We start from the raw sequence: 19,083 nt of genomic DNA, 5'->3' as shown, positions 1-19,083 counted from the left end.
GAGTTCATCACCACTGATAGAACTACCTTATAAGAAATGCTAAAAGTTCTTCAAGCTGAAATATAAGATGCTAATTAGTAATATGAAAACATATGAAAATATTAAAGCACTGGTAAAGGTAAATATATAGTCAAATTTGAAATAGTCCAATACTATAACATGGTGGTATATTAATCATTTTACTCTAGTGTAAAGGTTAAAGGACAAAATATTAAAAATGATTCTAGCTAAAGTAATTTGTTAATGTATACATAATATTAAAAGATGCAAATTGTGACATCGAAAACATGAAATGGGGAGGTTAAAACAGTAGAGATTTTGTATGTGATTAAGTTGTTATCAGCTTCAAATGCACTATTCTACCTAAAACATTGTATGTAAGCCTTACGGTAACCACAAAACAAAAAAACTTCAGCAGATACACAAAAGATAAACAGAAATAAATCAAAGCATACAACTGTGGAGAATCATTAATTCACAAAGGAAGACAGAAACAGGAGAATAAAAGAACAAAGGAACTATAAAACGGCCAGAAAAAATAAGTAAAATGACATTAGTAAGTCCTTACTGATCAGTAATTACTTTAAATGTAAATAGATTAAATTCTCCAATCAAAATGTATGTAGAGGCAGAATGGGTTAAATAAACATGACCTAACTATGTGCTGCCTACAAGAGATTAACTTCCACTTTAAGGACACATGTAAGCTCAAAGTGAAGGGATGGAAAAAAATATGCCATGCAAATGGAAACCAAGAAGAGCAGGGGTAGCTCTACTTGCCTTAGAAAATAAAACAGACTTCCAGTCAAAAACTATAGCAAAAAAGTGTAGATGTTTATAACATAATGTTAGAGATTAATTCATCAAGAGGATATAATAACTGTAGTTTATTTCATACACAATGGTAAAAGGTTGAAAGCTTTTCCTATAAGATCAGGAACAAGACAAAGGTGCTCATCCTTGCCACTCCTATTCAACATAGCAATAGAAGTCGTAGGAAGAGCAATTAGGCAAGAAAAATAAATAAGTCATCCAAAACAGAAAGGAAGAAGTAAATTTGCCTCTATTTGAAGATGACATGATCTCATATACAGAAAACCATAGACTATATCAAAAAATTATGAGAACTAATAATGGATTGACAATTGTTTTAGGATCCAAAATTAATATGCAAAAATTTGTTCTGTTTTTATACATTAATGATAGGCTGTCTGTAAAAGAAATAAATACTTATACTTAGGAATAAATTTAACCAAGAAGATAAAAGACCTGTGTACTGAAAATCATGACATTGATAAAAGAAACTGAAGAAGACACAGATGAATGGAAAAATATCCCATCTTCATGTATCAGAACAGTTTAATATTGTTAAAATGTCCATAATATTCAAAGCTGTCTATGGAGTCAATGCAATTTTTTTTCTAAATGTCAAAGACATTTTTCCCAGGCATAGAAAAAATTATCCTAATATTCATATGGAACCACGGAAAACCTAAAAACCAAGCAATCTTGAAAAAGAAAGCTGGAGGCATCATATGTCCTGATTTCAAACTATATTATAAAGTTATAGTAATCAAAATGGCATGATACTAATGTAAAAGCAGTCACATAGACCAATGGAACAGAATGGATAGCCCAGATGTAAGTCCACACATGTAGGTTCAACTAGTATTTGACAAGGGAGCCAAGAGTACTCAGTGGGGATAGAATAGTCCCTTCAACAAATGGTGTTGGGAAAATTGGGTATTCACATGCAAAAGAATGAAATTGAACCCTTATCTATACCACTCACAAAAATTAACTTGGAATGAATTAAATGCTTAAATATAAGACCAAAAGCTGTAAAATTTCTAGAATAAAGCCAGGAAAAAGCTCCCAGACATTTGTGCTGGCAATGTTTTGCTTGTTTGTTTGTTTTATTTGTTTATTTTTAATATGTTACCAAAAGCACATACAACAAAAGCAAATATCAACAAGTGAGACTGTATCAAACTAAAAACTTCTACAAGCAAAAGAAACAATCAACAAAATGGAAAGTCAACCTACAGAATGAGAGAAAACATTTGCAAACTATGTATGTGGCAAGAGGTTAATATCCAAAATCTCTAAGAAATTCTTGCAAGTCAATAACAAGAAAACAATCTGACTACACAGTGGTCATAGGACCTGAAGAGACATTTTCCCAAAGACATACAAATGGCCAATGAGTACATGACAAGGCATTCACATCATTAATCATTAGAGAAATGAAAATATAAATCTTGGTGGGGGGGGGAGGTGTGAGTGAAGAGATGGAGAGTGAAGAGAGAGAAACCCCATTATTTTTGATGCTCTGGACCTATCTTCAGATATTACTTGCTAGAATGGCTATTATCAAAAAGGCAAGAGATAACAAGTACTGGTGAGGACGTGGAGGAAAGGGAATACTTATACATTGTTGGAAGACATCAAATTGGTACAGCCACTATGGAAAACAGTTTGGTGGTTTCCCAAAAAATTAAAAATAGAATTACCAATTTACTCTCTGTTGTATTAGGTTGAGAGTTTTTAGCTTCTACGTGTACTGAAATCAGACAATATTTGTCTTTCTTTGTCTGATTTATTTCACTTAGCATAAAGCCCTGACAGTTCATTCATGTTGTCACAGATATGTTAATTAATGAGTTCTGATAATCATTTCACATTACATACATGTATCAAATCAGTACTTTATATGCCATAAACTTATACAATGTTATATGTCAATTGTATCTCGGTAGAGCTGAAAAATATTAGGATTCATCAAAATATGTTATCAAATTGCAGCTTGTTACCTGAGGAAGTCATGAAAAGGTTTGTCCAACTACACAGACATGTGACTTATGGTCTTACAATATATTTTAGGGGAACAGTGTTTATAATATCAGCATTTAAGAAAGTTTTAAATTTAAAAGAGAAAATTATACAGAAAGAGCAGCACAATAGTTAAGGCATTTTACAATTTATTACTAGGGAAGTACAAGCACTTAATTTTTCTTTTTTGCAAAAGAAGTGAAGGGCGTATGTGTGTGTAAACTCAGCTTATTTGTTAACTTCGGACACTCTTTCTGGAATTGGGTGGGGGAGAAAGAGGAAAAGGAAAAAGAAAGGGGAAGGGGAGGAGAAGCAGGGGGAGAAAAAGAGAAGGGGAGGAAGGCGAGAGGGAAGGAGGCAAGAGAGAGAGCAAGAAGGAGGGGGAGGGAGAGAGGAAGGTGGAGAAGAGAGAGGTCTCATTATTTTAGGTGTTCTAATTTGGGACCTATCTTCTGAACAATTACAAACATCTTTATTATTTAGGGGCAGCTCCTCTGCTCCTGCTTGCCGCCTCTTGCCCACATTTTCCTCCCTGTTTGGTTTATGAGCAATAACTATCTTAGTTTGCCCATTTCAAATTTGGTATCAAAACTGATCTGGTCACTCACACCCATTCACATAAGCGCATTTTCCTGGGTGAAGTATGAACGTGAATAACTACATTGTAATGCCAAATTTTAGCTTTTCAGTTTTATGACACCCTTAATTTAAGCTACCTTCCTATCCCACTGGTAACCTTCACTGCCTTACTGTACTTTCTTGCAAACCTGGTGTTTATATGTGCTGTGCTAGGTTCCCTCCACTTTCAAAAAGATAAATAAAATGGGGCAAACTGCTTAGCACAGAGCAGAAGGAGGAACATTGTTTACTTGACAAAACCTACAATTCTACTTTTCATTCTGGCCCATAAAGCCAAGGAGCAAAAGTCTTTGGTGGTTCTATACATTTTTCACTTATTTTGACTTTGAGATAGAGAACAATATACTATCAAATAGTCTCAATATAACTTTCTTTCTTTCTCTCTCTCATGATACCTTTATAATGAAAATTGCAAGTGAGAGCAAAGAAGAGAAAATCATCAGTGTTGACAGAGCAGAAATAAAATAACTTGAAAATGCACTTAATGAATGATCTCATCTACATAGACTCAGGGAAATACAGTGTAGTTATGGTTGTTACAAATACATGAATATAACCCTGGGAAGATATGCTCGTAGGCTTGTGATCATATTTCTAGAGGTAAAAGTGAATATTTCTTAGCTTCCACAAAAGATTTGGCACCTGTATATAATCTATAGGCTTTTTAAATTCATTTCAAAAAGTGACTGAGCACAGTTGAATTGAAATACATGTGAGTCAAAAAAGCCTTTCAGTTTTCAGGCAATCTCATTAATTGATGAAGAGTCTACTTAGCAGTTAATCTCCTTTTTCATGTTGTCATTGCACAAAGAACTGGAATCATGCCATTAATTGCCCATCAGAAAGAGCATTAGGTTTAGCTCTTCTGAAATGCAAGGAACAGGACTTAGGTCAACTTACCCAACAATAACTTTTTTTTTTTTTTTTTTTTTAACAGTGTGAGACAGTAAAAGATGTTCTTTCAGGCTACAGCCATGCCTCCCTGAATGTGCCTGATCTCATCTGATCTCAGAAGCTAAGCAGGTTCGGACTTGGTTAATACTTGGATAGGAGACCACCTAGGAATACCAGGTGCTGTGGGCTTTAAAAAAAAAAAAGAAAAGGAGATTCTTTCATGGATAGGTGAGCATTGATGAAACAAGAACAACAAAAGACTAATAATTCTTAAAACTAGATAATAAATAGAGTTCGTTATACTATTCTCTTTATTTGTGAGAACATTTGAAAATGTTCATAATTAAAATTCAAATAAAAAACAAACCAAAATAATGCATATCAGTAGAAGGGTTCAAGGCTTCCTGAAAGCCTCTTGGTTTGCTCATGTGTGTTTGACCAGCTGCTGTAGGAAAGCTGAGAACTAGAAACTCAGGCGAAGAGTGGAAGTCTCAGATGTGAGGCTTTCCTGGGCATAATCCAAGTTGGAGCCTGGAAGCAGAGAACTAGTTGCAGTGAAGGGAAAACTTTGCCAATGAGCAGGCAGCTAAATTTTACATTTTCTTGGCAAACGAAAGAATTAGGAAAATACTCAGAATGATTGCCTAACTTCTATATCTTTATGCACGTTTTGGTGCTGGCTAGCCATGCAATTCGCAGCTCATTTTGATCCTGCCTGACTCAGGTAACAAGACCAAATTGTAATAATGACCAAAATATATTAAGGTTATTATGTACCAGGCATGCATGCAAAGCATTCATGTGGATTATTTTATTTAATCTTTCCTGACAAACCAACAAGTTAGGTATGATATAATTTCCTTTTACAGGTGTGAAAGCTGAGCCTTAGGTAGGTAGACTTAGGTAGGTCATTTATCTAAAATTATAGCTCTAGAATACAAGCCATGACATTCTGACTCTAAAACCCATGTATCTAACCACATAGTTGAAACACTCTTAAAGCTTACACTATTCATTTAATACATCTCCAAATCTGAGTCTGGGTTCTCTTAACTGCTCTTTCTTCTCTCTCAACAACCCTAATACTGCCTCCAAGCCTGCTCCCTGTTCCTGTGATCCTATCCTGCTTGTGGTTTAGTCTCTTCTACCTCGCCCATGTGGATACTCGACAAGGCTAGAGTTGCTTCTGAATTCCTTGACTCCTTCATGCTTTAAAAATGTTCACCTTACCAACTGCCAACACCATGTACATCTGTGATGGACAGAATTGCATCTGCCCCACTCCCACCCCCAATTCATGTGTTGGAAGTCCTGCTCTCCCAGTGTGACTTTATTTGGAGGTAGGATCTTAGCAGGTAATTAAAGTTAAATGAGGTCATAAGGGTGGGACTCTGATCTGATAGTACTTTGGCCTTACAAGTAGAGTTAGAGATCTTCTCCCCAGCGTATCTACAGAAGAAAGGTCATGTGAGGACAGTGGGAGAAGGTGGCCTTCTGAAAGGCAGGAAGAGAGCACTCACCAGAAAACACACCCTGCCAGAGACTGATCTAGGGCTTCCAGCCTCTAGGACTATCATATAAACTTCCGTTGTTTAAGCCACCCAGCCTATGGTATTTTCTTACGGCAGTCTGAGCAGATTAAGACACCATCCTATCATCCTTTTCCTTAGCTTCCACTCGAAATGCTTCTGGGGGGGAGAAATACACACACACACACACACACACACACACACACACACACTCCCCTATAAAATGATTTCTTTCTCTAGAGTCAGCATTATGTAATTGAAAGAACTCTAAATTTGGAACCATATGATTGAATTTCAAGTCATGAAATACAAAAGAAATTTAGCAACAATATACAATATTACTATTAATGCCAGCGGACCCCTCTTACTGACACTTTTATTAGCTGACTTCCTAACAGGGTTTTCAACAGACTTCTGCCATGTGCTCAGAGCCTCGCTGTTAGGAACATAACTTTGCCTTTGATTTACCTGGCACACTGGGACTGACTCTAGCTGTCTCAACTTCTGTCACCTCCTCTACAATATGTCATTTTCTGATTCCATTTTCTCCTTCTTCACTGCTATTTTAGAACAACTTATCTCCTATTCTGTTCAGAGTAATACCTCTATCTGGAAACTTGATACCTCCAATTGTCTTGCACCTTCTCTAAAAAGTATCAGTTATTACCTTTCCTTTGGCCTCTGCACTCAATGATAAACTAGACCTTGACCTTGAGAACTTCTTGAGACAGTCTCCCACTCTTCCCTTGACAAAATTCTAAAAGCTTTCATGGTCACATCTTTCACTAATGTACTTTATATAGTTTGTGATCCATCCAAATAATGATTCTGATCCTATTTGCTCCCACTTCAATGCTTTTCTTGGAATGGCATGCAGCCCTGATCTCTGCCCATCAATTTTTCAAGATTTACCTAACATGTCACCTCCTCTATGAAACCCTTCCTTAAGTATCTTCTGAACCTCTAATTTTGTTTGTACTTTTTGATAGTCTATTTGTATTCACTGTAGTATCATTATTTCTGCACCCTTAGTTTAGTAGATTATAAACCTAGTAAGGCTTTCAATTTAAGACATAGTAACCCTTTAATGGTGTCTAATAAATACATTAATAAATAAACTGATTTCAAATGATATCATCAAAATTTAAATTCAAATGGGACAAATACAAAGTTTAGAAAGACCAAATTACAATTTGAATGTGAATAAAGAGAACCTGGGTCTGTGTAGATCTATATAAAAGATAAAAAGGCTTAAAATCCCTGTATCCATTTATTGTCTTCATTGAAACAAAGTAACAATAGCCAATAGTAGATTGCTGGCACGGAACTGTTCGGTAAATATTGGTTGAATTATCAAAAGAATGAATGCTTACAGTGGTTCTTGGATTATATGTTAGTGATATTTAGAAAGTTTATGGTGAGAAAGCAAATATAGAATTTTGAAGGGTTGTCTAAGGCAATGATAACTCTGTGATTTGGGAAGAATAGAAGACTGTCCTTTGAGGCACAGAAGAATTTACCATTTGAATCTTTTTTATGGTTCCCATTCTGAAGGAGTTGATTAAAGTAGAGGGTTTTATAGAAGTATGCACATTTCTGGCTGAAGACTCAAGGAGAACTCAAAGAAACAATAAATCAATGTGATTTCAACTGCAGGGGAATAAAGACAATTACAATTTTAGGTTACAGCAGTACGATTGTCTGGGGCTCTCCAATATGCATTCTTTCTAGATTTTAGAAGAAATTTTGGCTTATTTTTGTTCTAGGATGACAGTAGATGGTTAAAATGACAAGTTAGCTATCATTGTTTGATGATTATGGGCCAGCCACTATGCTTATGTCCAGGCACTTTAATTCACATTAGCTCATTTAATTATAGAATAGTAAGAGGAGGGTGATATCATTCCAATCTCATGAGCAAAGATAGAGTCATACACACCTTACTCAAGGATTAACAGCTAGTAAAGGACAGAACCAGGATTCAGAGCTGAGATTTAAAATAAGTTTTCTGAATCCAAAGCCCACGGCCAAAGTTAAACACATTGGAAAGTAATGGTGTAGTCTCCCCACTTCCTCATGGAAAGACATGGACAAATTATTTCTGTTGGACTTTAGTCAATGTTTCTGAGCAAATGTCATTTAGATCTTGATGACTCTACCACATTAACCATCATCTGGAAATTTAACTGAGAAGCTTAACATTTTCTCAAATCTATACTCCCTTTACTTACCTGAACTTCTGGCCTCTTGCTTAAAATGTGTTTTCAGTCAGAGTTATGCTGTCAAACATCAATGCCACATATGTCCTAGTTGTAACCATGCTTATAATCAAGTATATGACTAGAAAAAAGACTAGTTTAGTTAAATATAGCTAGTAAACCCCAGTCATAATTTGGCAACATTGCTCAACTACTAAATAAATCTTTTTTTATTGTAGAATGTAGCACAGAATGTCTAATTCTAGAAGGCAGCTGTCATAAAGAGAATAGCACAGGACACAAAGTGAAGAAGACTAATCTTATGAGTTCTTGGTCTGTATCAATCACAATGAAAATGCTTCATATTATTTCATTTTTGCCCCCCAAATTACAATGAAAGGCAAAGTCGTGAGGCGCTACATTTTTCAGGTGAGGAAGCCAAATCTCAAAGAGACTTAATTTTGCCAATACACAGTGAGTAATCCAGCCGGGGTTCCAAACCAACTCTGTCTGGTCTCAGTGTCTATCCCCTTTCCATGACATCCTACTGACTTCCATGTCTGCAAGGCCTGACTTCTAACATGATTAGAACCATATTAGCCAAGTTGCCGTTAAGCTCTCTGTGTCTTTGTTTTTGCATCTTTAAGGTAAGGAAAATATTATTTACCATTCAGGGGTTAACGCATGACACAGATCCAAAACACTTAACACAGTACCTGCCACATCATGAACATTAAAAAAATGACTGCTTTACTTTACATAAATTATCTGAAACAAGAACCAAAAGAACTTTCCATAGTTTGACGTTTTCCACAGTTTGATTCTCATTTTTTTCCAGTCCCATGATAGTCAATAGCATAATCATTCCATTAATGTAATCTGAAGGAATGGGGTTAATTATATTTGTTTTTAACCAATGTATGGATATAGTACAGCTGTTCAGTTAACCCACATTTCTGGATCATGGTGAAAAATGTGCAATATCAAGATAAATTCTCCAATTGGTAAAGTAAACACATGGCTTAGGGAACCAGCAAATCAAGAACACATCTACTATAAAAAAGGTTCCAGTTACAATAAACATTTCCAGAATTTTATCTGAAAATCTAGAGAGAAGCTGTTAAAATTTAAGCACTCGTTTTAATTTTGCTTTTAGATTTAGTGCTTTAAAAAAAAAATTCAGTATGGTGGGAGGCTTGGAAAAAAGGCATCTAAAGCTGTTAGCTATTAAGGTACTATGTGAACACAGTTCTGGAGAACTGTTTGACGTTTGTGGACTTATAGAAAATATTTAAAAGTTACAAAACACTTAAAAATATACAATATTCAATAATCTTTTCCAGAATACAATGCTCTGCCACCTTACCTGTTTAGAAAAGTGTTTTCTTTCCTGGTTTCTCTAAATAATAATGCCTCAGTTGACAGAAAGTAATCGTTTAGCCCATAAATATGCCACTTTTCATAAGTTTATAAGTTTGATAAGTTGATAAGTAACTGATTAGAAAGTGGTCCTTCATTTTATTTCACATGAAAGTGGTCCTAGCTTATGTGGCTTTTAATAAGAGATGAAAAGTTTAGCTTCGGTGTAAGACCTTTCACCAAGTGCTTAGAAAATAAAAATGCATCATCATACAAGGTTTTGGGAAGAACATTTTATTGCTAAGCATATCCTTGAACGAAAATGCAAATATGAAATAAAAGAGAAAAAGAAAAAAAAAGCAGTAACATCACAACATCATAAAATAAATTCCTTAAGAGTCTGCTCATAAAACAACAGGAATATGATAGCTCACAGACAGAATGCACATGTTCCCATAAAATTGTCCAAATAGAACTTACACTAAAAGGAATGTAACAAATGTATTTTTACTCAAATTTTTAAAAATGGAAAGAAAGAAAGCAGAAAATCAGTTCACAAGAAAGACCTTAAGACTCCAAGAACAGCAATCCTTTAAAGACATCGAGATATAATCAACTTCATATAGGTTGGGCCATTTAGGTTATCGAAAATCGTGCTTTGATATCTCTTCATAATTCTGTCTTTTTAATGACCAAAAAAAAAAAATCCAAAACTCTTAACACATTGAAATATCAGATAATGAGGAAAACCTCTTTCCATAGATTTTAGTAAAGGCTACCATTGTTTAGACTGCACTTTTTGCCCCATGTCTTTAAGATAGTTTTTCAAAGTCAAATATTCATGCAGCTTACAAAGACCAGCAAGAGTAGATTTCTAAATCTAAACAGCTGATTGATTTTCATGTGTACAAAAGAAATTGTATCTATCCAACCCTCCAGAGGACACACTTCATTTCGTGTGAATATTCGTCTTGCTTTGTCTCTTGCTTTTTGGATAGCTATGGCCACACAACCAATTTGTTTTTCTGTACATTGTTTCCTCTTCATAAAAATTAAAACAAAGAAAAGAAATACAACTGGAATATAAACCAAATGAACCGAAACAAATAGAAAGAAAAAATAGTTCGGAAAGAAGTATGTACATAGGTGGCTAAGGAATTATACCAGCAAAAATGTAGTAAAATATGTAAACAAAATCTGAGAAGATTTTTAAATTCTCTTTGACACAGTTAACTGTGACAAAACTAAAACTCACACTTTCTTCACATTTTAAGGTTTACTTTTTTGTTGTTTTGTTATTTTCTTTTAAAACAACATTCTTAATCCAGTTCAAGACTTTAACAGTTCCCCTGTTTCAGTCATCCCCTCAAACATACCATGATAAATATATCTGTATATATATTTATTTATATATATATTATACTATTAAATTCCTTTTGCGTGTGTGTCACAGCAGCTTTACTCATTTATTAATCATTTGTTTAGTTTTAGAAAAGATGGGTGAAGGGAGACATGAGCAAATGGATGGATCGAGTTATCCGTGTCAGGCTACAAAATTAAACCACTATGAAAAACATTATCATGTTGGGGGTGGGGGAAGAACTATGCATCTTGCACTCTTGTCATACCATGTTTGGCTTGTGTGACCTTTTGTGGTTCCATCATGATTTGAACTCCCCAGTGTCTGTTTTGCTTCATTAACAGACTTTTAGTATTGTCTTTTCGTCTATATTTGCATGCATTTCAACCAGTCACATATCCAGCCCACCCCCCGTTCCCTTCCCTAGGTAGGAAAGGCTCTATTTTAGTTTGTGGGGCTCTTTCCTTTACCACAACTTGGCTGGGCTAATGGACAGGAGCAATATTGTTAAGTAAAGCCAATAGCTCTGATAAAACCAGCCCTAACCCCATCTGTTCAGGGTTCGGGTGGCAAATTCTGGAACTAGATCTTGAGGGACCAGCTTTTCAAATCAATATTATCATCCATCACTTAATTTTGCTATGTGTTCAGCAAAACATCATATAGGAAACAAACAACAGATTTTAAAAACACCACAACCTGATATGTAGAGTGAACACCATGGTAGATTTTGAGTTCATATGGCAATAGTCTTTCTGAGTTTTTTTTCCTCTTCTTCTTAACTTATGTTCAGTCATTCTCAAAAAATAAACAAAAACCCAAAAGCCATTTTTCCCCTCAGATCTTGAAAAGTTACACGCATTGGCCAGAACCAGATAAGGGTGTTTTTTTTTGTTTGTTTGTTTGTGTTTTTAACATTTTTCTTTTCTTTTTTTTTTTTGTTGTGTTTTTGTTTTTTACATAATTAAACAACAACAAAAAAACATTGTTACAGTCAAGCTTCACAAACATTGTTACAGACTCACTTGGAGTTATGGAACAAGTAAGCCATCAAGTCTTCTACCTTGGGTGAAAGGTCCTCAAGAGAAGGAAGCTCCCAAGTCTGCAAAAGTGGGGGAGCCGTCTGCTTGCTCCAGAGCGCAAAGTGTGTGCTTTATGATACAGCAGGGCAGAAAGAACTTTCCGTCTCCGGGCCATGACTGAATCAAAGCAGCCATGGCTGAACCGTAAAGGTAGGTACAACTTTGTGTGTGTCCTTTTAAAAACAGTTTTCCCCACCATAGTCATGGTATACCCCACCTCATAGTTAGCACAGTTTTGACATCTGTTCAATCCCATTTTGCAAGTATTTATATACTGATGTATAAATAATTCTGTTTTAAATTCAGATATTGTTAGCGGTGTCATTTTTACACGTAATACTCTTTGTCCTTGTTTTTCTGTTTCTTGTGGCCGCTCTTCGAGCTCTGCTGCTTCTCCTTGAGAAGCGTGCCGTTGCTCTGGGCCGAGTTGCTGATGTAGTTCCGCGTCTCGTCCACTTGATAGGACCCCTCGTCCCTGTTCCTGTACTTGTACATGGCGTACAGGAGGATCAAGATGCAGAGGGCGGCAGCAGCCACAATGCCGACGACCATCCCTGTTGTACTGCTCGACTCCCGGATCACCTCTGAGGCCCCCGGAACCCGTCTGACTCCCGGCTCCGTGGGGTTTGCTGTGGGCACATTACGGAACATGGGGGAAGTAATTAGTGGGCTCTTCAGTTTGGTGCTGTCTAGCTCATAGGCAGTGGGCAACGGAAGCAAGACTATATCAGGCTGGGGTTTGAGATCACGGTTATTCATTTTGCCAGCTGGCAATTTGGGCACCATCCCAGACGAGGAGGAAGCTGTGAAGCGGATGAGCTCAGGGGACAAAGATGTGGTAGTAGTCCTACTAGTTTCGGAGACTTTGTTAGGTCTAAAGTCCTTGGATTCCCACTTGGGCGCATGTGCTTTGTAGCCACCTTCGAAGATTGAAGTGGAAAGACTCTTATCTGTTACCAAGGAGAAGGTGGTGTAAAAATCTTCATCATCAGTAGGGGGCACGTTAGAGTCAAAGGTTTCCCCTGAGCCATACCCAGATATCACCAAGCCATCATCATCACAACCATCGCTGCCTTGGTCCGACAAGCAAGGTAACCCCGCCTCAGAGGTCATGGACAGGGAATCTTTGGTGGTCTCAATAATGGTGAGGAGGGGGCGGAAGGTAGGGGGGAGTGTAATGGAAGGTGCACGAGTAGCAATAGGAAGGGTAGCTAAAGGGTCTTCTACAAGAAGAGGGATAACTAATTCACCTCCTGGGATTGAAAAGAAAAAGAAACACAGAATTAGCATATTTGCAGATAAACACAATTCAGTCACTCTCAATGAACGCAGTTCTTAGGTTATGCCTCAGAAATTACAATAAAATGACCACGATCCACCTATGGATCCTTTCTGGTGGAAGCCTAACCTTTCTAGGCTGACGTAGAGCCCGTTCATTACATGCCTCTTGCTACCAAAACCTGAAATCCACACATAGGGGGGTATAAATTTTGAAGATGCTCTCAAGTAATTATTTAAGTAGAATTCAAATAGGCTGTTTCCAGCTTCTAGGTTGATGACATTCAATTATATTGTTGCAAATACTGGCCATAAAAAGTGTGTGTGTGTGTGTGTGTGTGTGTGTACATACACACATGCAGGTGATTAATTTGTGAACCATAGCATTTCTTTATTGCCTTCTTGGGTTTCTAGTTTTTTGCTCCCATGAGGATGAGAGTGAAATATTCTCCATGTCACTGAGAGCAAGATCGAGGAACATAAAAGATGGTGTCTTTAATATTTTAAGTTACTACCTTTTATTTCACATTTATCAAGGGCAGTCTTCATTTACTATATGCTAAGTGAGGGGAAGTTATATGAGGTTGAAAGTGTTCATCTAATAAATCCATTTTGACTATGCTCTTCCAGAAATTCCCCCATTAAATGACAACTTTCTTTGCATTGGTCTAATATGTTAATGTATTGCTTTTATGCAATATGCAATATATCCTCAGCTGGATGCTAGATTTTAAAAATACCCAGCCCAGACAACTATGACTTACTGGAAACTCACTTTTAGTTTCAGAAATGTAGAGATAACAAAGCGAGTTTTGAAAAATAGTGATTCTTAACTAGAGTGGCAAAAAAATATTGGTTTATCCACAGACCCCAGTTATTGCACTTGTAAACATGTAGGCTAGGTCAGGAAAGAAAGTTCAGAATAGTTCGCTAAATCGTGGTGCCTTGCAGATCATGGATACCACAAATGTTCTATGTTGGATGTTACCTAACCATAGGGCCATGCTTATTATTCATGTATATAAGCAAGATCATCAGAGTTTCTTCTGTGTCTCTTTACAGTGATATTTTTCAAGCAGAGGAAGAATTTTGACAAGTCACAGTTTATGTCCCTTCACTGAATTTTGTCCAAAATGTTTATTCCAACTATTGTTTTTAAAAATCTACTAGCGCAGATGGGATCATGTGCCCCTGTCAGCTGAGATGCTAACACGATATTGTCCAAGGCCTTCTCCTGAGTTGGGTCAGTAAGCTCTCAACCAGGTACAATGTTTTTGTGTGTTCCACCCTTAGTAGTAACTTCACTCTGATGGGATGGTTGGTGCTTGAGCATCTGTCATCAGCTATGACTCGGCTGAGGTGACAAACCCAGACATGTGGCTCAGCACTACAAAGTTCTAGGGACACGCCAGGTGTATAAGCCTTTGAGCTTACAGTCTTCCCAGCTTCTTCCTATAAAGACTGACTCACAAATTAGAACTCTCTGCTTAGCTTTCCACACTTTATATCTTTAAACATTTCCCATGCCCCAGTTAGAACTGCTGCATCAAAACTGTCTACATTTTAGGTGTGCTAAGAGAAGGGCCTCTTGAGAAGCATATATATTTCCATAGCACCTGAGAAGAACTGCCCACATCAGAAGCCTTTATTCCCTCTCTATTTAGCCAATAACATTGTGCTACACTGAGAGAAATTGAGCTGGGGAGGGTAGCAATAATGTATGTAATGAGTATCATTTGGAACGGAAGGGATAATGGAGCACTGTACAGTCTTCTCTGGCTTACCAAATAATGTTACCATATGTGGGGAAATAAAACAAGAACCTTTCCGAGAATCTCAAGATGATAATTTGGTCTGTGCTCTAAATCCAAGCTTCTTTTTTAGTGCTCGAAGTTTGAAGCTATTGAGCAAAATGATTTTTGAGGATTGTCAAAACTTCAGATTGCCTTTACTAGACCAGCATGCCTATTTTTTTTTTTTTTTACATTGTAATCATATATAATTTATATGTCTTGTAACTTATTTAATGCATTATTTATACACTTTTGCTAGTTTTTATAAATGGGATCTGGAGCATGTTTCCCTAAAGGTAAGCCAGTCACAAAACTAACCCTGAGCTAACTTTTCTCCTCATTCTTCTAGTACAGGGTCTTAAGTGTTGTATCTAAGCTACGTGGAAAATGGTGATGTTGAGTAAGAGAACAACGAAGTCTCATGAATCTGTTTAAAGTTTCCCTAGAAATTACTTGGAGGTGATTTTACTTTTCTTCAGAGAAAAAGGCAGGAGTTCTTACCCATCTCACCTAGAACACAGGTTTAGCATGTGTGTTCCATTTTAGGCACAAATATCAACTCTTTTGTTCTTTAGAGCAATGATGAAAATCTACCCCACATGCAGGGTTGAGCAGAAAGGAAACTTGGTTACAGGATAGGAATAACTGATTTATTGGGAGGCAAAGACCTGGTACAAATTATTTAAATATAAAGGCAAATGGTTTAGGATGCTAGTGTCCCTTTAAGTGAGATTAAAATCGTGTCTTCATGATTCCAGAGTGCATTTATTTGCAATTTTAGTGTACCATCTGTGACACCCAACTGGAGTCTTAAATTTGCCTATTTTTTCCCTCTCTATTTCAATCCTAGCTAAAGCTTCTGCAATGTCTTTGTTGTTAAGAACCTATAGTATCTACAAACTGCTCACTCTGTGGTAGAATCACCCCCGTTTTTCTGTGCTTATTCCTTTCTCAGTCAGCACTCGAATTTGAACACGTCTTTTGGATTACCAGAAAAAAATAAATAAATAAAAACCATCCTTTTCATAATGGGTTGGAAAGAGGGTCTTTGAAGTTCACTAATTTATAAAGAGCTTCTAAAAGGTTGCTGAGCCCCTAATGAGCCCCAAAGTGAAATGATAAGAGCTGAGTTCAAAACTAAATAACGGGTATGTTATTGAAGAGTTTAAATAACAGAAGCTCTCGAAACTACCAATCTTCAGTTCTCTTTGCTCTTATTCATTATACTAGCAGTGATAAAATTAATAAATGATGCCCCCTGTCAGGGAAATTGGATCCCAAATTCCAGTGGTATTTAACCAGTGACATGGTAGAATCTTTCAGAATCCCCCCTTTCTTGGAATCTCAAGGAGCTGGAAGAATGTCTTTAAAAGAAAGTCAACTGGGATATGGGGGTCATTATTAAAACTGAGAATTACAGTGACAATAGATGGAAGATTTTAGGTAACTGTTAACATGGAAGGTGCCTGGACAGTGTGTAAATTGGAATGTGTGTGTGTGTGTGTGTGTGTGTGTGTGTGTGTGTGTCTATATATATAATCAATATCAAATTTCATGTTTAAGAGTTAAGATAATTACAGTATCTTGGGAGTCCATGGGCACACATCATTTGAGATGAGGAGGGGAGGGATGTATTTCTCCCATTATTAAATCCTTAATGGAAATGACTTTAAGATTGTGGAACCCTATTTTTGACTTTGCTTGTTTCAATCCAAAGTGACTCTCCTCAGAAATGTCAGAGCAGCTGATATTTTTTTTCACTGCCCAAAGTTTGTGGGGTCAGTGATCTACCAGATGTCTATGCTTCCAAAAGCATTCACAGAAGTCATAAAGTCATAAGAGGTTATAGGCAGAGTGATACAAAACCTATAATCCATCAACACTCTTAATTTCCTATTCCATCACCAGAATTTTTCTTTGGTTTGCAATAAGATCTGTATTCTTTAAAGTTATCATTTTAAATTGGGAACATATACCCTTTCTGACAGGGTTGTGCTTTTTGTTAAACTAGAGAGATCACTAGGGATATAAAAGGTCTATTTTAGCCCTGAAGGCTGCCCTGCTTTTTTGCTTTATGAGTGTATTTATAGATATATAATTCATGTCTCTAGGGCCGATATCCAGCAAAAGGGGCTCTCTGCCACCGAAAAAGACAGTGTATTAAAAATTTAGTAGAACTCTTCTGAACTGTGAGAATGTTGTATGTGATGGTGAATGGGTCATCTAAAAAATAAGAGCAGCATGAAGTTTCAATGTAGCTCCAACCTTCGTCTCTCTGTAGATATTTGGGTCTAAGAAGTTACAAAAACACCAAAACAAGGCTCCTGAAGAGTGAGACTCTGGGAAAGGACACCATGCTCCAGTTCTCTGAATTTCTATTATGTATATTTAAGTTCTTTATCTCATATTTTATTTGCACTTTTATAATTCTCTGCTTAAAAGCTTACAGATAATGGTGAGAAATTATCCCTTTCCCCATGAAATTGGTTGTTGGATGATACTCATTGAGTTATTGGTGTCACATAAGTGAGTACCTGCAGCACACCAATATTCCAAAGCTTGTAACTATTAAACTGTCCTCCATCCACCTTTAGAAAAATTAGCCACGGACAAACATGACAAGTACCTAGGGAGAAGACACCACACAAATGCAAGTGTCCTAAAGGGGCTTAACTTACATTTTCATGAGATGAGAATCTCTAGTTTTGTTTCTAGTTTGTTTGAAATGGATTTGATACAGACTCCACTTTTCAAGATATGCTCAGGTAAGATGAACCATAGCTCCTTGACATATTATCTATTATAAAATAAGGAATATCAGTGGAGTTTTTCATTTGTTTATTGAATAAGAGCTTTGCCTCTGAAGTCACTCAGACTCAAGTTAACATTCTGGCTCTGTAGCTTACTAGCCATACGAGTTTGGTTAAATTTCTTAAACTCTCTGTAAAATGAGAGTAATAACACAGCCTACCTCAAACCACCAAGGAAAATAATAATAATGCATATTAATGTTATTATAATGCATGCTGAGTATCTAGCACAGAGCCTATTGCTACCCTGAAATGCTAATTACTAATATCATTTCTACTAATATTTTACACCTACCAAACACAAAACATTGTTTACTCTCTTCTGAGCATTTTTTATGGAGTAGCCTCATGCTAAGGTAGATGTATGATAATATAGGATGCAGATTACTAAGAGTATTTTAAATGCAGAGATTGAGGAATGATTTATTATAGTTCCAAGAATTTGTATCTTTAAAAAAGAGTAGAATTTTATTACAATGACCTATGGATATCTTATTTAACAAAAATAAAAGCTTTCAATTCAATCAGATAAAGTAAAGCCCTATTTAGGAAGTTCTTAGTTTTAAACAGGAAATTATCATCCAAAATGTTAAACAATCTAAAGTTATACAAAACTAAGTAGAGAAAGCCCACTCATTAAAGCTGTTGGGTTGAAAACATACCTATTATCCACTATTCAGTGTGATATTTCTGTAAAAGTTTCAGATAACAAAAATATCTAAAATTAAAATGAAACAGGTAATCTCTGTATTTAAAAATTGTATAGTACGTCTTACTGACCATGTTTCATGAAGTGTATAAGTCAACGTTGATCCCAATACCTAGGTCAAAGGACAGTCTCACCCTAGAGTCACACAAAAAGGCAATGCCCACCTGAAAAGTTCCCTGAATAAAACTTCGGGTATGAAAATCAATATGTTTCTTCTTGATAGAATCTTAAGATCCTTTTAAGGCTTACCTGATTAAATCCTTGTGAGAAATGGAAACTATTAATAGAAACGTGGGGAAAGAAGGGAGGGGAGGGAGAGAGAGAGAGCTGTGTGCCTTCCATGTATGTATGTTTTCACCAGTACTTAGTTCTATACATAGGAAGGCATCATTATCGTAGGACAACACTCTAAACAATCAAACATCTGGGATTCTAGATGTGTTTATTATCAGTAAAACTGATTTCATAGCCCGTGGTGATGGTATAATTCTAGACAACCAAATTCAACCAGAATTACTTGAGAGTACCTTATTTCCCCATTTGAGGAAAATAGAAAGGAAAAAAAAAAAAACATAAACAAAGGACAGATTTCCCTGAGTT

General features: G+C 36.3%; 1 protein-coding gene and 1 pseudogene across 33 annotated transcripts in view; one reads left to right on the top strand and one right to left on the bottom strand.

The window, feature by feature from the left end:
* The first annotated feature begins 4,435 nt into the window (after positions 1 to 4,435).
* Positions 4,436 to 4,554, top strand: LOC118601298 (annotated as a pseudogene).
* A 5,175-nt stretch (positions 4,555 to 9,729) lies between these two features.
* The window catches only part of NRXN3 (neurexin 3), a 1,418,420-nt gene continuing 1,409,066 nt past the window's right edge, over positions 9,730 to 19,083 (bottom strand). For 17 of the 33 annotated variants that reach the window (XM_036239442.1, XM_036239443.1, XM_036239448.1 and 14 more), the window contains one exon: positions 10,134 to 12,522. In XM_036239442.1, coding sequence (XP_036095335.1) covers positions 12,221 to 12,522 — 302 coding nt within the window. In that variant the 3' untranslated portion in view covers positions 10,134 to 12,220. Of the gene's footprint in view, positions 13,147 to 19,083 lie in introns of all 33 variants that reach the window. The other 16 variants (XR_004956343.1, XR_004956344.1, XR_004956345.1 and 13 more) reach the window with 5 other exon arrangements.

Source organism: Rousettus aegyptiacus, unplaced genomic scaffold, assembly GCF_014176215.1.
Source record: "Rousettus aegyptiacus isolate mRouAeg1 unplaced genomic scaffold, mRouAeg1.p scaffold_m13_p_3, whole genome shotgun sequence".
In the NCBI taxonomy this organism is placed as follows: Eukaryota; Metazoa; Chordata; class Mammalia; order Chiroptera; family Pteropodidae; genus Rousettus; species Rousettus aegyptiacus.
The sequence above is the reverse complement of the archived record's forward strand: the minus strand, read 5'-3'. Positions and strand labels throughout refer to the sequence as shown.